The sequence below is a fragment of the Schistocerca cancellata genome, chromosome 2, assembly GCF_023864275.1.
Source record: "Schistocerca cancellata isolate TAMUIC-IGC-003103 chromosome 2, iqSchCanc2.1, whole genome shotgun sequence".
NCBI lineage: Eukaryota > Metazoa > Arthropoda > Insecta > Orthoptera > Acrididae > Schistocerca > Schistocerca cancellata.
This window is the reverse complement of record NC_064627.1, coordinates 305,661,244-305,686,395: the sequence shown is the minus strand read 5'-3', so window position 1 is coordinate 305,686,395 and position 25,152 is coordinate 305,661,244. Positions and strand designations below refer to the sequence as shown.

At 38.8% G+C, this 25,152-nt stretch overlaps 1 protein-coding gene across 1 annotated transcript; it reads left to right on the top strand.

The window, feature by feature from the left end:
* The first annotated feature begins 953 nt into the window (after window positions 1-953).
* LOC126161689 (uncharacterized) lies at window positions 954-24,298 on the top strand. Its single transcript, XM_049917705.1, has 4 exons — window positions 954-1,177; window positions 4,976-5,155; window positions 5,237-5,390; window positions 22,181-24,298. The coding sequence occupies exons 1-4, from the start codon at window positions 1,106-1,108 to the stop codon at window positions 23,404-23,406; spliced, it is 1,632 nt and encodes a 543-aa protein (XP_049773662.1). The 5' UTR covers window positions 954-1,105; the 3' UTR covers window positions 23,407-24,298.
* Window positions 24,299-25,152: the final 854 nt, after the last annotated feature.

Genomic DNA, 25,152 nt, shown 5'->3' with positions numbered 1-25,152 from the left:
TTCTACTCCAACTGATGAATTTCTCAGTAGAACCAACTGATTTGTGTGTGTATATAACTACAATCTAACTTCTGCACCACCTCAGTGCAGTAATATGTTCATTGTAAATAAGTTTTGTAGTAGTTCTATTATATTTTTATTACCTTATAAAAAAACATTTTTTAAATTTTAAATTCGGTGTACTAATGCGATCTTAAAAAATGAGTATTTGTAAAATGATTCTTTCATATAGTGTGGATGGCACATCAGCTTATTTGTTTCAGTTGTAAATATTTGTCATATATTATTGTTTTTCTGGCATGTTCTACATCCTGGAGGACCTCCTTACTACGGATTAGTTTGAATGAAAGTAAATCTAATCTAGTCTAAGCACTCACACGAACCATCCTGGAGTAGTGCTTAAGTGTGTGCGAGACATGCTAAATAAGAGTAACCTAGGAAATTGAACATATACAAAAAAGGCATCAAGAATGATCATATATGTGTATGATTTACTGGAGGCTGTCATGGAAAAGCTGAATAATCTGTACTGACAGTCTCTTGAAGAGAGATGCCAGCTCTTCCGTGAAAGACTACTTAAAAAGTTTCAAGAACCAATATTAAGTGAAGAATTTTGCAATACATTTTAACCATCTACATATTGCTCCCGAAGGGACCGTGAACACAAGAGTATACTAATTACAGTGCCGTATAAACACCGGGTTTTAAGTAGTAGTTCTGCCCTTGCTCCATGGCGAATGGAACGAGACAAATTCTTAATACTTGGTATGATAAACTACCCCCTGCCATGCACTTCACTGTGGTTTGCAGATAAGCATGTAGATGTAGATTGTAATATATCAACACACACTAAACAGCCCGCCAAACTGTGTTTTGCCTGAGATCGTAAATGTATGATCTTTGGCTGTAGAGCAGTATGTCTTTGGAGTTACATGTGCGATTAAAGTAATTGTGTAAGCAGTTGTGGTGCGGTGTAGGAAGATATTTGTTTTGATAAGATACAGGTGACAGATGGATTTGTCAGTGTTATGTGTTCAAGCAGTGACTGTGCAATGAAGTAAGAGAGACTGCCTGCAAATGACATGCTTTCAAATAAGAGTTTCCTATGGATGTTGAAAAGCCGTACAAGGAGGGATTTTTGTTGTTCCCTCCTCAAGGAGTGTTGGGACAGCTCAAGGTAACAGAAATGTTGACGTAATTTGAATGGCATATTTACGTTAGTTATGACTATTTATTTGTCTGTCTTCCGTACTGGGAGGTTACGTTTCGTATGTAAATAATGCGACTGAACATCATCCTTTGTTTGCATCCAGTGTGTCACACTCGCCTAGAATTTAGATGAGTTATTGAGGAAGATATTTAATTTAAATGACAGTACCTTGTTATTGTTGACTTAAATGCAACAGAATTACTGATATTTTGTCGCGGCGATAGATCTGAAAATACTGGCGTTACTACAAATAATTATATGAAATGTTTACGATAGTAGAATAAAAATACGAAGTTAGGTTGGAAATTTGAGAGAGACCTGTCAGTTTCTGCGGCGGAATTTAGTTCAACGTCGCATGAAAGTTTATACTTCTTGTTGAGAGAGTAGTGCCGCATGTAAACTATTAAATATTGGGTACCAACATTTACTTTCTATTCATGTTTCCTTATTGTATTAGGTGTTCTGTATGTAAGTAGCAGTTTCTTTCAATCATCATAGATACTACGAACATTTTACACCATTCTGCATTAAATGTGCGTGTTTTGTAACAATTATTGACATACCATGCACTATACATATGAGATTTTTGTGTAGGAGCACATAGGTAAATTTGGAGACCTTGTATATTATACTAGTTTGTTCTGCATTAAACATTATTGTAACTATTATCACTAATATATTATTAAAGAGACCATTTTGCCCTCTAACATTACATTCCCAGTTTGATAGCCATTGTTTTATGTCACATTGAGCCCATTAGAGACAGAATATTAGCAGAGCTGCTGATGATTTTTTAAAATGAAGACAATGTCCGAATGAATACTTGGGCTAATTGATTGTACACCAATTGCTCAAATGTGAATGAATGTACATTTTTAAACTGGTTTATTATATTCAAAAACTTTTTTTCATTTGTTTCTTTGTATAACAGTACTATGAATATTGTTCATAAAACTCATAAAAATACTGTGCAAAGTAATTGGGTCTGCCTGACGTGGATTAATGCATGCTATCTTTGAACACCTGCACTGAGATGAGCTGACACCTAACAACCTGTGAAATGAAATGTAGGGAAAACATTAAAATGGAGAAATGCTGTGGATTATTCATTGCACTGGAGGTGTTGGTTATTTTTCTGTCTTTTGTATCTTCCCACATATTTTACTGATCGATTATTCTAGGTGGAGAGGAGTAGGACCAACTTGTAATTGAGATAAATTACATTTTACTCCCAGTGCCTATATCTTGATATGACATTATGTTATTTCCCAAGATAAGTCTGATAAAATTAAAAGTTGAGTGAATTAGAAGGAGCTCTGACATTTTGTGGTAATACCAGAAAGTGTAATTTCTAAATGTTGAGTTTGTTTGACTATTTAGTGCTCTTTGCTTGTGTAAGTTGTTCCTCATCTGAGGAAATAGGTAAGTGTGGATAAATAGCAAATTATAGTGAGTCTAAAAACTACTTAATTACTGATAATAGCATGCTTATTTATATTGACTGTATTGCCATAGTTGGACTTCAGATATCATTGAGCCTTGTGTTTTATATGTAAGTATATATCATATTGCTCCCACTCTGAAGAAAACAATTTTATTTGTCATCACTTGTGCTGCCTGCTTCTCAAGTTCACTGATTATTTACTCTAACAGAACTTCATTTGATGTTTGCACCAGTGCTAATTTAAATTGAACATTTTACAGAATGAAGAAAGAAAAGAGTATCTTGATTTGTAAACTTGTGTGTAAGATTGACTCTGATTCTGCAACTAGATTTTTGTTAGTTGAATAGTTCAGTGGCATAAAATTAAAAGACCCATATAACCAGAGCCAATTTGTGGAACAGAAAGAAGGTGGATATGTTCAAAAACTCTGCAAAATGTGATTAAATTACATTCAAAATGTGCTAACATCATTAACATAAGAAGTCATTTTAGAAAGTGAATGTAATATGTCAAAGGAGAATCATTGTTGTCAAAGCTATGAAATTCCCTGCTGTTGAGTGAGAGCGGAAAAGAATTTATTGCCAGCCATGAATAATTTTCAGATGTACAGTTTGCAGTTCTTTGAATGAAAATGTTGATGAAACATAGTTTTGGAGAACAGGGCCCAAGCAAATACAGGCTCATAGAGCTATAACACTGCTTCCAAGAATTGCCTTGCACTGGTCATTAAATGATGTCCAGAAAGAGTTTCATGGATCACCATTTTAGTCATGGTTTATTTGTGTCAAATAGTCAAACATGTGTATGAGTTGTTACCAAGTAACTAAATGCACACAAAATAATACTATGCCATAGGTGTCTTGTTAATTTCCAACTTCTATTGAACATTACTATGGGAGATTCAGATCTTAAAATCGCCATCCTGGAGATCACAGTCAACCGATTTTATAAGCCCTCATTCCATCAGAAGTTCCAGTAAGATTTAACCTAATATGATATCCCTCAATGTGACTCTAGGAATTTCTTTCAGCAGTATGACTCAGATAGGGTACTTCCATGTCAAGCATTACCTCTCTAATATTTGTCAGATATTTCGAAAATGAAGGACAGAAACATTGTGTTCCATTATTAAGAGTAATCTGCTATGGAAGATACTGGTAAACAAGACTGCAGTAACTGCAGCTGAACTCGTTGGTACATCATCACATTTGTTGGCTTTGCCATCTCACAACAGAATTGTTACCTTGAAACCTAACTTAAACCTTGGGTTTCACCACAGTGTGCATTAAAAGCTAAATAAAAATGTATTGCAGTTTAGGGCAACTTTTCATGAACTGGCACAACCATGAATATTTTGCAAAAATTGTTAAATGGTTCATTTTTGCTACTCACCATATTTCTTGCATTTACCCAGCGAGGTGGTGCAGTGGCTAGCGCACTGGACTCGCATTCAGTAGGACAACAGTTCAAACCTGCATCTGGCCATCCAGAATTAGATTTTGTGTGATTTCTCTAAATCATGTAAGGCAAATTCCGGGATGGTTCCTGTGAAAGGGCATGGCAGATTTCCTTATCCGTCCTTCCCCAATCCGAGCTTGTGCTCAATCTGTAATGACCTTCTGGTTATGGGACATTAAACACTAATCTCCCCCCCCCTCCCTCCCTCCCTCCCTCTCTCCACATCCCACCCACCTCTCACCTCTTGCTTTTTCTCGCTTTCATTGGTTACCTCAAACTATCTTTTCATTGATTACACAAAACAGTGGTGTTGTCAACTGTACATGAAAAGTTCTGTGATTGATAGAGCTTCTGTTGTAGACTTTAGCCACTTACCCCTATTGAACACAAAAAAACATTGTGGCTGTAGTGTTAATAGGTGATTTGTGAAATGTAACATATGATTGATGTACCGTATGTAGTATGGGAATTCGGAACTTCACTCTCTTATCAGGTCAGTACTTTACTCTGTTGTCAGGTCAGTCTTCAGCTTATCTTGTAAGCTATGTGCATTCTCTCTCAGTGTTTGTCGTGAAGTTCTCAAAGATAGATTAATTAAAAAAGAAAAGGCTGTTGTCTGCTGTTATGCAGTTTTTTTGTTTCAGTGACTGAAAAGACCTCCCCTGCCCCACATAGTGTTAATTACTGTGACTGTTAACAGCCTACGGAGACTAGATGTAGTGAAGTAAGAAGATTAGAGATCTACCACTGATTTGCTGTCATAAGAGCAATTTATTTCTATTGTCTTGCTTTATTTGTTCGTTTTAATGTCTTTACAATGATTGCGTCTCATGTATTGTAACAACACATTTTATCTTTTCAGAAAACTTGGCACAAGAAGTATTGCCAGCTATTCAGGGCTAGCAAACATGGGATAGAAAGACTTGAAGTATTTGACAGTGAGGAAGATGTTACGAAGAATTTGTCTGATAGAATTATTACTCTTGAAAATTGTGTGAAAATTACACAAGATGTACAGAAGCACCACCCCAATAGTTTCATTGTAAGTATAAATTGTAAGTCCACGTTTTATATTGACTGATGAGTTCACAAATTCTTTCTTTAAAACAATGTTTATTTACAGGTTGTTACGAAGACTGTTACATACCATTTTGCAGCTGTCAATGAAAGTGAAATGATGCTGTGGTTGTCTGCATTCCAGTCGGTTGCATTCAAGGATGATTGCTCGAAACAAACAATTGAAGAACATAATGATCTTTATGATTCATCTGGAGAAGGTACATAACAGACTTTAAAATATATTAAAAATTTGATCACCTGGTATAGGTATTTCTGAGGAACACCCAAAATGGGGCTTTTTAGTCCTCTTAATCTCATAGAGATCACTATCATTTGTTGCTACCAGGTGGTTGCACATGCACACATGTACTGTTTTTTGGCGACAGATTTGAGCAAGGTGGGGCGGTGGTTAGCGCACTAGACTCAAATTTGGGAGGGTGACAGCTCAAATAAATCCACATCGAACCATTCTCATGTAGGTTTACTGCGGTTTCCTGTAATCGTTCCAGGCAAATGCTGGCCAGGGCACAGCTGATTTCCTTCCCCAAACTTGAAACAGTCTGAGCTTGTTGTCGATGGGATATGAAACCCTAATCGTCCTTCCTTTTGATGCCGGGAAGTGTGCAGCACTGTTTAGTGCTCCCGCAAATAAAATGAATAAGGATCTTCCTCAAGGCTCTGTCTTAGTCCCTATTCTCTTCAGCTTGTATATTGCTGACATGCCTGCAACAACATCTCTAAAATTCAGATGTTCTGATGATTGAATAATAGCTAATCAACACAAGAAAATTAAAAAAAAAAGTTGTTTTAATAAATGGTTTTGTTACAGCTCGTAACAATTTCCATAAACGAAGACCTCAGCCCAGCTCACAAAAGACAGAGGTTTCATGCTGTCACCTGAACAGTAAACTTGTAAACATTTATGATGACACCTACATAAACGCTCTGCAAGCCACCATGTTGTGCATGGTGGAAGGTATTTTGTACCACTACTAGTCATTTCCTTTCCTGTTCCCCTCACAGATAGAGGAAGGGAGAAATGATGTCTGTATTCCTCCAAGTGAGCCCTAATTTCTTATGTGTTATCTTCGTGATCCATACATGAAATACATGTTGGTGGCAGTAGAATCGTTCTGCAGTCAGCTTCAGTGCTGGTTCTATAAGTTTTCTCAACATTGTTCCTCAAAAAGAATGTTGCCTACCCACTGAACATAACTTCCTATCTCATCTTTGCAAAACATGCACAGTAATGACATGCCCAAAAAACCTTTGACTGGGTTACCAATTATTTTCATGTGCAGGTGTACTTGCACAATAAAATTTTCAACGAATATCACACTCTCTCTCAGTATATATTAGTTATTAATGTTGCAATTAAAAAATAAATAAACCATTCTGAATCTAAGGTTTCCTTAGTCTCCTGAGATTTCTTTACTATGCACCAAGTAGCATGTGTGAGGAAAAAATTATCAAAATATTGAGAAATGCACTATCATTACACACTTCTCTTTAGTTTGATAATAGCAAAAATCATATTGTTCGTTCTCTTCCAGGCTTCTGCTTTATTCCTTCCTGTTTGAGGGTGTTCTGTGATTATGTTGTATCGTAATTGTTTTGAGGTTACGACTGTAACAGCTGAAGGTAATGTGGTATGGCAATACTTTGCAGCTTATGGAACTTTAGATCCTCATGCATGGTTGTCGGGTTCTGAAAATTTTGGAAAAAATTTAAATTTTATATAGTTGGTATGGCAGCAGCATTTATTAGTGGGGATTTATGCAAAGAGTTTTCAGTTAGACACGTGCAAAATTACCAGCATGTACTGCTGAAATATTTCAAAGTTATTATTGTTTCATCCTTTTATAAGTTTTCTTATGAAGTATGAAAACTCTTCAAAAATATTGAAATTGCTTCATATTAAAGGACATGAAACCATACCTTATGCCCTAAATTCTGGTTTACAGTTTTACATGATACTCTGGCTGATTAAATTGCATTTTTTTTTTCCGATACTTCTGATCTGTTTCAAATGTTGAAATATGTCATCGTCTTGATATTCGTGCTGTGTGCAAGTCAAGTGAGGTAGTGTGGACTCACTTTTGCAATAAGCTTCTCAAATCCCTATCTACCCATCCTTATTTAAGTTTCCCATGACTGAAATAAATCACTAATGCCAGAATGGTTCCTGGAACAAAGAGTAACCAATTTAACTGGTCACATCTATCTCAGATAGTTTCCTGCCTCTGAAGATTCCACTGCCCTGTGTTGTCAGTACGTGCTGTTATCTTTTGCACCTACCAATTGAGTGGCTCTACCTCATGGTCCATCGTAGTCGGGTTGTCATGTACCCTCTTGATGTCAACCCCCTGACAATACAGGAATTGCACTGCCTATGCCTGAGCTGTAACATCCCCATTTCAGCCAAGGTGTAGGCGCCTATCACCTTTGGAGTGCCGGGACTTGGTAATAGCTACTATGGCAGGTGGCCTTTGCCTTGCCTTGGTGGCTCCCATGTTGAGAGCCTCTGATGAGTGTGGCATCAATGAAGATGATCTGCAATGAAATAGATCAAACTTAATAGTGGCCATACAACACAGCAATTTCAAGAATCAGGAACAGTGATTTTAATGCAGAGGTTTGTAATCCTATGGCATTTTTGCCTTTGAACATGCTTAAAGGTGAGAGCCAGGTAAGGAGAGATGGAAGTAGACAGTTTGCTGAGTTCTTGGTGGGAGAGCTTTCACTACAATGAGACCACTGTTTCTCATTGAAAATCGGTTTGGGGAGGTTGCAGCACTAGAAAAGTTGAGAAATGGATCTTTGCTGATCAAAACATAGCATGCCAACCATTCATGGGCACTTCAGGCCTGTGTAAACATAGGAGATATACCAGCCACCATTGCTCATGATAAAGAGCTCAATAGAATTCAAAGTGTTTCTTCCATTGGGGCCTAATGCTACAAACTGATGAAGAGCTGTGTATTTATCTGCTGCATTGTGGAGTCCATTTTGTTTGCCACATACAGGAAGGTCCCGAAGATAATAGAACGGACAGAGCATATTTTCCTTGTCCGATGAGATTTTGTAGGTCCTAGAGGTTTGGGCACGTCCTCCTGCTGTTCCAGTGAGGCATGTGGACGGGCATCCCACGATCTTTTGCTCAACCCCCTCAATGTGTTGACTGTCTCGAACCGCATCATCCTCATTCATCGCAGTGCTCAGTGCTTAAGAGGGAGAAGAAAATTCAAGAAAATAAAACACTTGACTGCCTGTCTTATCAAGATGCTAAGAAAAAGTTGAAAGACTTCATCTGACTGGTATGGTCTGAAACTTTGCGACTGTTGTCACCAGTCTGTACCTCGTATGTTGACGAAGTCTCGCACACCCCTCCTGGCCATGGTATTCTAGGGCTTACCCCACAGTTGGGGGAAGGAATGTCAGCTCCCATGCCCCCTATAGCACTGGTGGTTCACACACTGTCAGTGCAGCCAGAGATGCCCAGTCATCCTCTGACGTCATCACCTGTCAAGATGCCCCTCCCCTCAAGATTATGCGTGAGCTGTTGACTGTTTTACTTTTTATCCGCCAAAGCAATATGACGAAGGCCATTTAACTTTGTTTCCGACTTCCATTTCTGTATAGTGTCTTTTTTAGCCCTTTTCCATGTGCCGTTTTTCAGCTGTCTTCTATTATGTCAATTGGGACTGACGTATAGTCATTTTTTAACTCCTCTCTGTCTTTGTGTTCTGTAGTTTTGACTTGGGTGTGTATGACCTGAGCTGTTCTTGTGCCCTAAAGTATAACAAAATCAAACCTCCCCTCAAGACAACGACCAGCAGCCACCGGCTGCAGGTCGAAGAAAAGTACGGTCCTCTTCAATTCTAGAAGATAAAATGGGAAATTTTCACAGAAATTGAAGTTTCACAAGGATAAGAAGGATAAATGGAAAGATAAATTACTTTCTGAGGCTTCGGATGTTCAGCTCCTCACCCCTGCAAAGGTTAAGCATATGCACCTTGGTGATGTACCACACAATCAGGTGGACTGTGACCTGGTAGTGAAGTAATCATACACGTCTTCGCTGTTCACCACATTCTCAGGCCTGACGCCAATGCTTCAATGGAACTGTAATGGCTACTATCACCATCTGATCGAACTCCATTTTTACTTGCTACTTATTACGTAATTGGCATAGCACTTCAGAAAACACAGCTTACGGCAACACATCTCCCTGCACTGAATAACTACAATCCTTTCTGTACCAATCATGTTAATTTGAAAAATGTGTCCATTGGGATTTGTACCCTCATACAGTCTGATATTTTCAGTGCGCATGTGACCCTAATCACTGAACTGGAGGCCAGGGCCGCTAGTGTCTACAAGTTTTTATGACAATATGTAATGTTTATCTACCTTCAGACAGACCTTTCCATTATCATGAGCTGTGAGAGTTAGTGGAACGGCTACCTCCCTCCTCCCCCCCCCCCTTTCTTCTTCTTACTAGGGTGACTTAAATGCCCATAATCGCCTGTGGGACAGTGACGATATGTTTCATAAAGGCTGGGTACTAGAACACCTCCTTTCAGAATTGGACATCTGCCTACTCAACACCGGGATTTGCAACACATTTCAGTCTGGCACACGTAACATACTCAACTATTGATCCCAAAGTTTGCGAACAGACTATATTACTCCTGATTCAATGATGCATCCATGGCAATCTTTGTGACAACGCCCATTTTCCTATCAGTCTCTCCCATTGCATGCACAGACATCTGGTACATGCTCCACGTTGGTTGCTTCGGAAAACTGACTGGCAGGCTTTCTCCTCTGCAGCTGCTTTTGCAGCCAGTCATGCGATGGAAATCGACAAAGTAGTACAGGATACTATAGATATTATTATTCGTGGTGCCGCAGCAACAATACACTGCTCCTCCAGCTCATTCTGACGACCACCAGTGCCATAGTGGTCGGAAGATACAACCAGAGCTACCAGGGAACAGTGCAGGGCACTTCAATGACACAAGTGCCACCCCTCTATCGATAATTTAATGCATTCAAGAGACTCCGGGCGATTGCACAGTGTTTATTAAAGCAAAGGAAGCAGGAGTGTTGGAAGCAATATGTATAATCTATTGTGATCCCACACCTCATCGTCCCAAGTATGGACTAAACTCCACCGTATTTGCAGCCAACCATCGCCTACAGCCCTTTCTGGCATCATTGTCATTGGTAACATCTGCACTGATCCTGTTGTGGTACCCGTTAAATGTTTTACGACACACTTCACTGAAGTGTCTCCTTGTTAATTACCATCCTCATTATCTGATTCGAGCCCGCCTTCGGGTATCGGTGTGTGTGTTGTATTTAGCATAAGTTACTTTAAGTTAGATAAAGTAGTGCGTAAGCCTAGGGACCGATGACCTCAGCAGTTTGGTCCCATAGGTACTTAACACATATTTTCCATTTCCAGACCCAGAAATATCACACCGTGCACCACCCACTATCCTTCTATCAAGATGGTTCTCTGCCATAGAATGTCCCTTTTGGCGAATGGGAGTGTCGCGGTGCTTTGGTAGTGTGTCAGGATATGGCCCCTGGGTCTAATAAAATCCACAACCAAATGCTGAAACATCTTTGTGATAACAGCATGAAACATACCCTCGGGCTTTTTAATGGTATTTGGCAGGAAGGAGAATTTCCGTCTCAGTGGTGGGAAACTGTCCTGAAACTAGGAAAGGACCCACATATTTTAACTAACTATCGATCAATCTCTCTGATAAATGGGCTGTGTAAGCTATTGGAATGTATAGCCAACCACCATCTTTGTAGATACCTTGAAGCCAGAGGGCATATATCACGATTCCAGAGTGACTTTCGGCCTTTCCGGTCCACCACATGTCATCTGGTTCATCTGGAATCTGCATTGTGCAATGCTTTCGTGGATCACCAAAATCTGATTGCTGTGTTCTTTGATCTGTAAAAGGAATATGATACCACCTGACGACATCACATACTACCTACACTGCATGAGTGGGGTTTCTAGGGCAGTTTACCCATTTTTATCCAGAATTTCCTATCTCTCAGACCTTTTCTGGTCCAGACAAGTTCGACTCTCAGCATTCAATATGTACAGCATACTGGAGTCCCTCAGGGAGCAGTTCTGAGTGTAATGCTGTTCACTATTGCCATCAGTGGTATTGTAAATGCAGTGGCCCCACAGTCTGTGTTGCTGTATGTGGATGATCTTTGCCTTTACTGTACCTCTTCATCACTGCGAAAACTTCAGGGGACTGCCTGGAGAGCACATGGATGAGCCCTGAATCACGGCTATCAATTTTCTCCTGCAAAGTCACGAGTTGTGCCGATTTTGGATTGTGCACCTGCGCCCAGAAATTTACTTTGGTAACCATTTACTTGAAGTAATTGAAACTTTTCAATTCTTGGGTATTTTATTTGACAGCAAGCTAACTTAGCTGCCACATGTCCTCTGGTTCAAGGCAACTTGTACGAAAAAGCTAAATGCTCGCCTTTTCTGTAGTAGCTCCTCACAGGGCACAGACTGCATAGTTTTTCTAAGATTTTACAAAGCACTGATGTTATCCCACTTTGACTGTGGATGTGTTGCTTATGGGTTGGCAGCACTGTCCATATTGAGCTTGCTGGACCCTGTTAACCACATTGGTGTGTGGTTCGCAACTGGGGCATTGCGGAAGCTGATGCCCAAGAGCTGTGGGTTAGACGACAGCAGCTTCTGGGTAATTATGTAGTCATAGTCTGTCAAATACCTCACCCATGTCACTCAACTCCATAACCAAGAGTTCAGATTGTTTGCACGTTGCCCAAAAGTGGTAGATCAGCTGGAGTCTAACTTGGTACTCTACTGAAGGACCTCCAACAGCCTCCTGTAGTCTTTGTTCCGAGGTGTCCCTCTTAGCACCTCCTATGGCCTGTACCTGTTCCTGTGGTATGGATGGACCTCTTTTGTGGCCCCAAGAATGACACTGATCCTGCCCTTCTCTTACTCCTTTTCGTTCAGTCCTCAGTATGCATCTACACAGATGGATCAAAAGTCAGTATTAGGATTGGTTACGCTTTTGCACATGCAAGGGAACATGAGAAGCACCCGCTGCCGAGTGCCTGCATTGTACACACTGCAGAGTCAGTTGCCATATCTCTGGCTTTGCAGTACGTCAAATCCCAGGCCATGACAAACTTCCTGATCTGTAGCGGTTCCACGAGTTGCTTAAAAGGCATAACCTTAGAGTGACCTTCCTCTGGACACAGAGCTACATAAGCATTCCAGGAAATGAACTTGCCGACCATCCAGCCAAAACCGCAACTACAGATCATTTCTACGTCGGAATACTGGGCACAGGCTTAAGATTGCAACTTTGATGCAATATTGTGAGGCTCTGGGAATTTGAATGGCAGGCTACAACAACCCAAAACAAGTTAAGAATGATTAAGGGGTCCACTGAGCTGTGGCATACATCGTTCCTGGCACCTCAGAAAGATGCTGTTGTGTTTTGTCGACTATGTGTTGCCCACACAAGATTCGCCCCGAGTTCCTTCTGCATCAGGAGGATCCTCCTCACTGCAGCTTAGGTAGTCTGCTGACGATCGTGCATGTTCTTGTTGTTTGTGCCCTGCTGGCCAAGCTGCTGCGGCATGCTCTCAGGTTACCTATTTCACTACCTCAGATGCTTGCAGATGATGAGACAGCCACTACCAGCGTGTCACATTTTCCGAGAGAGAGAGAAGAGAGAGGGGGATTTTCAACTTCTTGTGCCTTTATAGACCCTCTTGTGCATGATGCTGCCTGGGTTACCTTAATTTTCTTTTTTCTGTTGTGTTACAACTACCATCATGCCTTTTGACTTGCTTATATAGTTGGAGCAGCCAAGTCCCCACTTTTTCGCTTTTTACTTTTTCGTGTGTTTCTCTCGTGGAATGGAGGGACTGATGACACAGTAGTTTTGTCCCTTTAAACACATAATAATAATAATAATAATAATAATCGTTGTCATCTAAAGGTTCCACTTATAATGAAAGCATAAACTTGAACATTCTAATCTACTGTGTGCATGGAAGTAAAGACCGTATGAAAAAATAAATAAATAAATAAATAAAATAAAACCCACTAGGAAATAAATCCCAACTGGGACCAAAATCATATCCACTTTTTTGTTGTTGTTTTGAGTCGAAAGAAGGGTATGATACAGCTTGTCACATTACTCTATCCTGTGCAGCCTCTTTGTCTTGGAACAACTACTGCCAATTACATCCTTCTGAGTCTGCTTATTGTAATCATTTCTTAGTCTCCTCCTGCAGTTTATCTCCTCCTCCCCCTACCATACACACTTCCCTCCAGTATTAAATTGGTGTTCCCTTGATGTCTCAGATTGTGTCCTATCAACCGATCCCATCTTGTAGTGAGGTTGTATCTCGAATTTCATTTCTCCTCAGTTCTGTTTAAGTACCTCTTCAGTAGTTACGTGACATCTAATCTTCAGCAGTCTTCTGTGGCACCACATTTCAAAAGCTTCTATTCTATTTTTGTCTAAATTGTTTATCGTCCATGTTATCACTTCCATACAGGGTTACACTCCATACAAGTAAAATGTCTTTTGGGAAAAATAATTTTTATTCTAATGACAGAAAACTGAAACATACATTATTTCTCTATATAACCTTCCTGCGTTTCAACACACTTTATGCAACATTTCACATGTTTCTTGATTCTGTCAGAAACACGTTTTTTGGTTGTACATGTAACCAATTTTGCACCACATAAATTACTTCTGAATCTGCTGAAAATCTTCCCCTGAGCACTTCCTTCAGTGGTCCAAGTGTATGGAAATCAGTTGTAGGCAAGTTTGGACTGTCTGACAGGTGTTCCAGCAATTTGAATCCCAACTTCTTTATTGTTTTGGCCATCCCTTTGAAAGAATGTGGCTGAGCTTTATCTAGCTGTAGGATGACACCTTTTCACAGTTTTCCACGACATTTTTTACAGTTTTGCCTCTTGGGGTGAAATGAACGGCCACCACAATTTCCATCTCTCAGAATAGTGTTAGCATAATCCTACCAGCTGATGGTTGGCGTTTAAATTTCTTAACTTATGGTGGTGATGGATTTTTCCAAACCAAGCTCGCAGCCTTACCTTCCAGTTTGTGATGGTGCACCCAAGTTATGGCTACAGTAACAATTTGCTATAAAAATAAATCTCCCTTGCAATGATAACGGGTCAAATGTTTACGAGAGATGTCCATCCTTTGTGCCTTAAGCTGCACTGACAATTCATTTGGTACCCACCTCGCACAAACTCCGAAAATGTAGCATGTCATGTAAGATGGAATATGCCGAACCATGACCGATTTGTAAAATTTAGGCAGTTTCGTCCATTGTTATTCATCTATTTTACATCACCATACCCTCAGTGTTTCCAAATTGTCTTCAATTGTTGATGTCGATGGCCTGCCCAATCTTTCTTCGTCACACAGAGAAGTTCTTCCCTGTTTGAAACATTCTATCCGTAGATCTTGCTTAGAGATAAACAGCTGTCATCATAAAGCTCTTGCATTCGACAAACAATTTCTGCAGGTTTAACACCTTCTGTAAATAAAAGGCTAATCACTGCCCTCATTTCCTCCTTTGTGCAGATTGACAATGGAGCTGTCATGTTTCACAGTCTGCTACAATATGACTACTAACACGGGAATAAGAGTGACACATTACATAGAATTGTTGTGGATGACAATTCTTCAGCCCTGGATACTAGCAGTGTTGCCAAGGGCACAGTGAGAATTTGCAAAAGTTTCTTTACTTTTTGACTTCCCCTTGTACTTTCAGAAAAGACTTCGTGATACTTAAATCTATATTTCATTTTAACAAACTTCTGTTTTTCAGAAACAAGATTTTATATCCTCTTCATGTTATTCATCATCAGTTATTTTGCTACCCAAATATCAAAACTTGTCTACTACTTTAAGTTTCTCATTTCCTAATCTAATTATCTCAGCATCGGCTAATTGAATTCAACTACATTCCATTATCCTTGTTTTGCTTTTGTTGATGTTCATCTTATATCTTCCTTTCATCAGGGACAAGGAGTGTCCCAGGGAAGTGTGATAGGATTGCTGTTATTTTCTGTATACATAAATGATTTTATGAATAGGGCAAGAGAGCAGTCTGTGGCTCTCTGCTGATGATGCTGTGGTGTGTGGGAAGGTGTCGTCATTGAGTGACTATAGGAGGATACAAGATGACGTGGACAAAATTTCTAGTTGGCGAGCTGGATGGCTACTTGTTTTAAATGTAGAAAAATGCGAATTATGCACCTGAGTATGAAAAACAAACCTGTAATGTTGGAGCACAGCATTTAGTAGTGTGCTGCTGGACACAGTCACATTGATTAAATATTTAGGCATAACATTGCAAAGGAATTTCAAGTGGAATGAGTACGTAAGGGTCGTAGTAAGGAAGGCAAACGACGGACATCATTTGATTGGGAGAACTTTAGGGAACTGTGGTTCATCTGGAAAGGAGACTGTATAATATACTGGCTCAACCCATTCTTGAATACTGTTCAAATGTTTGGGATCTTCACCAGGTCAGATTAAAGGAAGACATCAAAGTAATCCAGAGGCAGGCTGCTAGATTTGTTGTTAGTAGGTTCAAACAACATGCAGATGTTACGGAGATGCTTTGGGAACTTAAATAGTTGTCAATGGAGGGAAGGCAGTGTTCTTTACAAGGAGCACTATTGAGAAAATGTAGAGAACCAGCATTTGAGGCTGACTGCAGGAAGATTCTACTGCCACCAAAGTACATTCAGATAAGAAGGATTAGGTTCTATATGGAGGCGTCTAGCCAGTCGTTTTTCCAATGCTCTACTTGCGAGTGGAAGAGGGAAGGAAATAACTAGTAGTGGTACAAGGTACCCTCAGCCACGCACCATACTGTGGCTTGCGAAGTGTGTGGGGTATACATAGCTGTGCTGTCAATTCTGTTTAATTGCTCATCCAAGTCCTTTCCTGTCTGATAGAATTACAGTGTCATCATCAAACCTCAAAGTTTTTATTTCTTTTCCCTGGAATGTAATTCGTACTCCAAATTTTTCTTTTGTTTCCTTTACTGCTTGCTCACTGTACAGATTGAATAACATTGGGGATAGGTGGCAACTTTCCATCACTCCCTTCTCAACCACCACTTCTATTTCATGCTCCTAACTTGTGTGTTGTTTCTGTACAAGTTGTAAATAGCATATTACTCCCTGTATGTTATACCTGCTGGGTTCAGAATTTCAAAGAGTGTGCTCCAATCAACATTGCCAAAACCTTTGTCTAAGCCTACAAATGCTTTCTTAATATATCTTCTGAGATAGGTCGTAGGGTCAGTACTGCCTCGCGTGTTCCTGCATTTGTCCAGAATCCAAACTGATCGTCTGAGAGGTCAGCTTCCACCCATTTTTACATTCTTTTAAAGAATTTGTTTTAGTATTTTGCAACATTGACTTGTTAAATTGATAGTTTAGTAATATTCATGCCTGTCTGTACCTGCTTTCTTTGGAAATGGAATTCTGAGGGATTTTTGTGCATCTCGTATATATTTTGCGCACCAGATGGAATAGTTTTGTCATGGCTGGCTCTCCCAAAGCTATCAATATTTTTGACAGAACGTTGTCTACTTCAGGGACCTTGTTTTGACTTTGGGTCTTTCAGTGCTCTGTCAAATTCTTCTCTCAGTACCATATCTCCCTTCTCATCTTCATCTACACCTACAGCCTCTTCCCTTTCTGTAATATTGCCTTCAAGTTCATTTCCCTTGTATAGCCCCTCCATATACTCCTTCCATCTTTATCAACCAAGGTGGCGCAGTCGTTAGCACACTGGACTCGCATTTGGGAGGACGCCGGTTCAATCCCGTGTCCAGCTGTCCTGCTTTAGGTTCTCTGTGATTTCCCCAAATCACTTCAGGCAAATGCCGAGATGGTTCCTTTGAAGAGGCATGGCCGATTTCCTTCCCTAATTCGTGCTTGTACTCCGTCTCTAATGACTTCATTGTCGACGGGACGTTAAACACTAATCTCCTTCTCTTCTTTCCATCTTTGAGCTTCCCCTTCTTTGCTTAGGACTGGTTTTCAATCTGAGTTCTTGATAGTCCTATGGCTGCTTGTTTTTTCTCCAAAAGCCTGTTTAATTTTCCTGTAAGTCGTATCTTTCACCTAATGACATATGCTATCCTTAAATTTGTTCTCTAGCCATTCCTGTTCAGCTATTTTGCACTTCCTATCAGTCTCATTATTTGAACTTTTGATTTCTCTTTCGTCTTTGTAGTTTGCTGCATTTTTATATTTTCTCATTTCCTCAATTAAATTTAATATATCCTTTGTTATCCAAGGATTTCTCCTAAGCCTTGTCTTTTTACCTACTTGATCCTGTGCTGCCTTCATTATGTCATCCCTCAGAGTTACCTGCTGATCTTCTCCTGTTTTCACTGTTTTTGTCAGTCATTACCCAATGCTTCCTCTGAAACTCTCAACAATGTCTGTTTCTTTCAGCTTATCCAGATTCCATCTCCTTAACTTCCTACCTTTTTACAATTTCTTCAGTTTTAATCTACAGTTCAAAACTAATACATATATGGTCAGAGTCCATGTCTGGCTGTGGAAGAGTTGTACAATTTAAAATCTGGTTATGATATATGTCTTACCATCATATAATCAGCCTGAAACCTTCCAGGTATCTTCTGTGTATACAGCCTTCTTCCATGATTCTTAAAGGAAGTGTTAGTAATGATTAAATTATGATCTGTGCAGAATTCTATAATGTGGCTTCGTATTTCATTCTTTTCTCTCATTCCATATTCACCTTCTATTTTTCCTTCTCTTTCTTTTTCTGCTATCGATTTCCAATCCCCCATCACTGTTAAATTTTCATCTCACTTAACTATCTGAATTATTTCTTTTATCCCATCATATATTTCTTCAGTTTCTTCATATGTGTAGCTAGTTGGCATATAAACTTTTACTACTGTGGTGAGTGTGGGCTTCATATAATCTTGACTGTGATAATGCTTTCACTATGCCATTCATAGTACCTTATACTTGTTCCTGTTGTGTTATTCATTATTGAACCTACTACTGCATTATCAGTATTTGATTTTGTATTTGTAATCCTGTATTCTCCTGACCAGACGTCCTGTTCCTCCTGCCACTGAACTTCATTAATTCCCACTATACTGAGCGAGGTGGCGCAGTGGTTAGCACTCTGGACTCGTATTCGGGAGGACAACGGTTCAATCCCGCGTCTGGTCATCCTGGTTTAGGTTTTCCATGATTGCCCTAAATCTCTTCAGGCAAATGCCAGGATGGTTCCTTTTAGAAAGGGCACGGCCGACTTCCTTCCCCATCCTTCCCTAACCTGATAAGATCGATGACCTCACTGTTTGGTCTCCTCCCCCAAAACAACCCAACCCATTCCCACTATATCCAACAGTAACCTGGCCGTTTCCCTCTTTAAATTTTCTAAACTACCTACCCAATTAACAGACCTAACATTCCAAGCCCCAACCTGTAGGCCACCGGCTTTGCTTTTCCTGATGACAATAACCCCTTGCCCAGAGATCCAAATGGGGTCTGTTTTACATAAAAGGATGCCATTTTTATTTAACCATATATTAGAGATGCATGCCCCCCGGAAAAATTATGGTTGTAGCTTCCTCTTGCTTTCAGCCATTTACAGTACCAGCACAGCAAGGCCATCTTGGTTGATGCTAGAAGGCGAGATGAGTCAATTCTACAGACTGTTTCCCCTGCAACTATTGAAAAGGCTGCTGTGCCGCTTTTTGGAAACCACTTGTTTGGCTGGCCACTCAACACATACCTCTCTGTTGTGGTTGCAGCTATAGGATGGCTACCTGTATTGCTGAGGCATGCAAGCCACCCCACCAACGGCAAATTTCATGGTTAGGGTGAGGGGATATTCACTTCAAATTTGACAAAATAATTTTTGTTGATTGTGTTTCACAGTTTTTATAAGTTGTAGAAATGACATTGTGTAACATCTGAAGCTGCTATTCAGTTTATTGTTTGATGTTAAACTGGTTTCAGTGAGACCATTTTCCAGCATGTTCTCAACACACATCATGGGCAAGGAAAATTAATTGAGCAGGTAGCTTAGAGAAATTAAAGAGAAAGAAGAGTTGATTTTTTTATATAGTGGGAATCAGTGAAGTGCAATGGCTTGAAGAGCAGGATTTCTGGTCAGGAGAATATGGGGTTATCAACACAAAATCAGATATGGGTAATACTGAAGTGGTTCTAATAAAGAATAAGAAAATAGAAATGTAGCTAGGCTACTGTGAAATGAAGACCTTATCATGGTCAAGATGGAGACGTTTAGTGCACACTGCTTCACTCACAGTCTGTGTGGTCTCCATAGATTTTTTTCCTTTCATCAAATTTTTATGTTATTCACAAATTGCAACACCTTCTAAACTTCTCATGCTAATTAAGGCCATAGAAGCATGGTCTTTGCAAATGTACTTCTGACCAAAAAGCAATTTTGAAATGCATAGTTTTTGTTAATCGTGCCTTTTGCGTTCTTATGATGTTATTTACTGGGAACTTCCATCCTCTAACACACATTTCTTTAGGTCTAACTGAGAAGTGAAATGCCAATTTTCATAGATCTACCTTTTTTTTTTTTTAATATAACAAAATATATTCCAGAAATTTTTTACTCCCTATATCCTTCCCTAAGGAATTGAACTTCCAAAAATTGTGAAACATGTGTTTTTGAATGTGTAACAAACAAGCCAAACACAAATTTTCATAGATTTAGCTGTGAAAATGTTTTCATAATGAAATGATTTCATTAAACTTTTCATTCCCTATTTCACTCTCTTAGGGGGCTGCATTGCCAAAACCACTTGCCAAAAACCACTGAAAACACGTATTTTTCTTATTTCTAAGTGAGAAGTCAAATACCAGTTTTCATAGATGTAGCTTTAAAAATTCTTAGCAGTTCTTTAATAATGAGTTATTTCCAAAAAATCTTTAACCCACTGCGTTACTCCCTCAGTGGTTGAATTTCCAAAAATGCTGAAACATGTATTTTTTTGTTCCTAGCTGAGAAACCAAATACCATTTCATAATTCTGTCTTCAAAATTTCCTTTACAGTGACATATTTTCAAAAAAGCATTTCACCTCTATTTCACCCCTTTTAGGAGTGGAATTTTGGACAGTCCCTCCTTAAACTGTATCTACAGTACTAAGATCTTCATCCTCTCCAAATTTCAAGTGTGTATCCCTGGTGATTTGGGTTGGGCAATGATGAATTGGTGAGTCAGTCAGGACATTGTCTTTTAGATATAGAGATCAGCTTCGCGTATCTTGACGATATTGTCGGAGTATATGATATAAAAGAAATTATTCAGTTTGTTAAGGAAATGAAAATTTAATTTTGATGGGGGACTGTAATTCTGTACTAAGCAAAGAAAGAGAAGAAAAATAATAGAACACAAAAAAAGGGGGGGGGGGGTGAAAGCCGCCTGGTAGAATTTTGCACGGAGAATAGTTTTATTGTTGCTGACACTGAGTTTGAGTGTTACTGTTCAAGCTGCACTATATGTTTCCATTAGTGGGTAGTCCGTGTTTTACGGAAGTCAAGGAACCCGGCTCATTACACGTTTGTTACAAGGGTGTTCATGTTGATATTTGATAAACTCTTGCAGATATGGAGTATGGCAATAAAACTGAAGGAGGGAAACAATCTGTTGTTCACTCCTTAAGTTTATCAATTGGTCTAATTCAAAATTAAAGTATCAGAATTTATTGGAGATGCTGAGTCGCAGATAGGCACAACAAAAAGACTGTCACAGATATAGCTTTCGGCCAGTAAGACCTTCATCAAAAATAGACAACAGACACACTTACATACTCACACAGATGCAACTCACACACACGACTGCAGTCTGATGCAACTGAGGCCGCACCCCTTTCATAATATGTTACATTCCACCCTGGATTTTCCATTGTTTGAAAGTATCAGAATTGTTAGTTCATCTGATGTTTTATGTGTGGGTGAGGGGGAGAATCAATCTTGACAGTGTTACAGGATCACTTGGGTACTGGCGTTGGTAACAGCTCATGTGATGAATGATTGGAATGGAATATGGGAGATTTGTCTCTTATTGGTAGTGAGTCATAATGTTCGTTGATAATTTCGTATGGTTTATAACTAAAGTTAGCTGGTATTTTGTTCTTTTGGGTTAGAATTTAACCACATCATCAGAATCTTTAGGAAAATCTGGAATAAGAATACAAGTAGGTTATTGCAGTGATGAAAGTATATCATGAGCTCTGCTACACATGAATCTATTACAGCAATTGTAATTTCTTGTTGGGACCTATTTTCTTTGCCAGCTTACAGGCTAATTATCACATTCCACTCTAATGTATACCTATGTTACAGGTTAGTCTGTCAGCACATCTTTTTCCTTTCATATTGAAAGCAAATGTAATCAGTTTGTATATTCTGTTGAAAGAAGTCATTAGATTCAGTGCTTTTCATTGCCTACCGTATAATGTTACTCAGTTGGCTATTAACATCATCATCGAATTCTCAAAATCAGCACATTATGCAAGAGCTGCAGACTCTATAAATGCACTTTAGCCACAAAAATTATCTGTTTTGGAATGGTTCACTAATGAACTGCTATAATGGTTCGATGTATCTGACTTGATGAAGACTGTACTAAAATAATTTTTCATTCAAAGATTTAAAAGCAGTCATGTGTTCTGATAAAGCTTGTTTATTCTTATAATTCAATATGTTTCTTATGCATTGTTATATTTGTCTGTTTATCTACTTGCACCTTGCTTTCTGATTCTCATTTTTTTTAATGGTTAAATTCTTATCTCAGGTAAACAGAAATTCAAGGAAATGTTTACCCTTTGTTTATCTAATTTTAATTTATTTTAATCTTTTTTTGTTGTAGGTGTTTTTACTGTGTGGCTAGTTCCATCTGAAGCCAGTGAAAGGTGTGGTTTGGAACCAGGTGTATATACACTTGTAGTTGCCTCCGCTGTGATCCAGCTTCGGAGTAGCACAGACAACAGTATTCTCTTCACGTGGCCCTACCGTTACATTAGGCGGTATGGCTATCGTGAAGGGAAGTTCATATTTGAGGCTGGCAGAAAATGTGATTCTGGAGAAGGCACATTCACATTGCAGCATTCTAATCAGCAAGAGATATTTCGTTGCCTTTCCTCCAAAATGAAAAGTATGCGGAAATTGCTATCTGGTGAAACACCTGTAAGCCCTGTGATAATGTGTGGCGACAATCAATTCCAAGCAGCCCTGAGTATGGAGGCACGTTCTCGTAGCCCCCTTCCCCCATCTCCAACAAGTGCGACTCTTTTTGATACAGATTTTAGCACAATTTCACAGCCTTCGAGCAAATTTCTTGGTACTGTTGTTGCAGAAAATGAACATTTTGTTGTAAATAGTTTTTCACATACCAGCAGACCAAAACCAAAGCCTGTAAAACCTCCCCGCAAACAAATTCAGTCTGTAGAAAATATTTCAACAGAAAATGAATCCATCTCTACTGAATCTTTAAGCTCTGGTCGTTTCAAAGCTTCTAAAGGAAGCAGCCTGTCGCCAACAACCCCAGTGCTTGTGACTCCTACAGATAGTGCACAAGATTATGATGATGTGGAGGTTCGAAAAGATGCTTGGAGGACCCTAGGTGTTGATGACGTACGACATACAGAAAACCAGTGCAGTGATGAAGAAGACAGGCCTGCTCAGTTTTCCACTGCTTCGACTGTTCAGGTTGCTGAACAAAGTCCAATGCCACAGTGTTCAAAAATTCTAGCCACACAGATTTCCATGAAGTCTGACAGCAGTGAAGACTATGATAAATTGCAGCACTTCCGCCCACCACCTAAGCCAACTGCTGGAGGCTACAGCCATGTGCCTGTGCCTTCTGTTACTTCTCAAATACAACTTCCTCCTGCTCCAGAGGAATCTCCAACCAGCTTTAATGACTATGAATTATGTGAAAAAATACAAGCTTGTAGGTTAGCAGATGATTCTCATTATGGCTATGGTATGATCCGTAAAAAATCAGTACCAACTGATAACTCTTTATCTGGACCTGAACATCAATTTTACAATGACCAGGAATATGCTGTTGTGCAAAAACCAAAAAAAGTCTAGTCCCTTTTGCATGTGATATTAATTATAAACATTGAATTGTGATCATTTCATCTCCATAGATAGCAATCTATCTTCCAAACTGAACATAAAATCTTTTTACTCATTTATAGTATTCATTAAATTCATTCATTTTTAGATAAACTTTGTAAAATGAAAGTTGTTCACTGGTTACCAGGTGATTCATCATATTTACATGTTTTTGAGGAACTTTCGTAAATGTGATGCATACTGATGGATAAGTAATTGTTGCTGATTGAGGGTGTTAGCCTTTCATGTATAATCCTCAATCATAGCAAATTAGAGAATTTTTAAGCATCTTTTAAGAAAGTGGACTATTCTAAATACAGATGTTCTACTCCTTGAGTGACATGCCATGTTTGAAATGCAAATCTTGTTGTCCAATCTTAGAGACATAGATTAATTTTGCACAACAGTTGATGTAAACATTCCCATTTTCTGTAAGAAATAACATAAAGACTTGTAAGCTACTTGTTGAAGATTTTATTTACATTTCAAGTTCAGTATATTGAGTCTGCTCATAACTATCACTCTATAAAAGTAATTACCATTATGGTCTACCATTACATAACTGAATTTTGTATCTGGTAGGCTTTTGATATTAATATTGATTGTAATATAAATGTTGAATATATTTTAAGAGAATATTTATTCAACTGCCGTTTACTGGGTACCATTTGCCCATATGAATAGACTGCAAACTTGACTCATGAGCTATGTTTACCTGTAAGTAATTATAAGCATTTATGGGCATACTAAAAAGCTGTTGCAACTTTATTTTTTTCTAAATTTTATATATGTTCTATGGATTTTACCTGCAGATCCATAAATAATATGTTTATGTTGTAACTGAAAGTGTTGTCAGTAGGTTTATTTTATGTCCTTTGTTAAATTTAAATGTGTGTGATACATTAAAAACTATTATTTGTTGAAAATTGTAATTTATGAATGGATTGATGCAAGAGAGTAATTTGTTCTAGTTAAATATGTAGTGTTAGTATTTTGTGGAATACATGGCCAGTTTCCAAAATTACTAAAAGCTATTTGTATGCAAAACACAGTGAGATACTCACACTGGACCAGTGCTTCTTAATTTAGTTCTTGAGTACCATTTCACAAATCTCTCTTCTTAGCCATGCATTGTGTTTTAAAATGACTTTTATGCATTGAGTGACATTGTCTTGGTGACCAAATTGGCAGACTCTTTTCATTTGTGTAGTGACTTCAGTGCTCACTGGGTTAGCATTATTTTTATGGAGAGTCACACAAATGATTAGCAGGAGGTAACTGGAATACTTAATGTAGAGTACCTACTTAGTAGAGCATTGTACAATATTTTGACAACAAATTGTCCTTATCTGGCTCCATTGGAATATTGTTTGTGAAGTAATCCAAGTCAGATTTTCTCAAGATTTGTATAAAGCACTTGTTACAGTTAGGAAATTTCCATTCATTACAGTGTCAGCTGACGTATTCAAGACAATGTATGGATGAATCTGAGAGGAATGTTTGCTGATGAAGGTTTAGTAATTTCTGCCTCTTTTTTGTGTCAGGAAGCTTGAAGTGGCTGCTTATCATCCCATTGATCATTTACCACCAGTTTATATACTGATTCTTCTTCATATCCTTTGATGGTTGTTTGTAATCACTTTTTACTTAGCTTTCAGCTTGAGAATGCTATTATGGTATTGTAGTGATAGCTATCACTTAACGTGTTATAACTTCTGC

Coding starts and splice junctions, on each gene's coding strand:
- LOC126161689 (XM_049917705.1), top strand. CDS start 1,106: ATGGATGTTGAAAAGCCGTACAAGGAGGGATTTTTGTTGTTCCCTCCT. Junction 5,156..5,236: donor ACCACCCCAATAGTTTCATT/GTAAGTATAAAT, acceptor GTTTATTTACAG/GTTGTTACGAAGACTGTTAC. Junction 5,391..22,180: donor TTATGATTCATCTGGAGAAG/GTACATAACAGA, acceptor TTTTTGTTGTAG/GTGTTTTTACTGTGTGGCTA.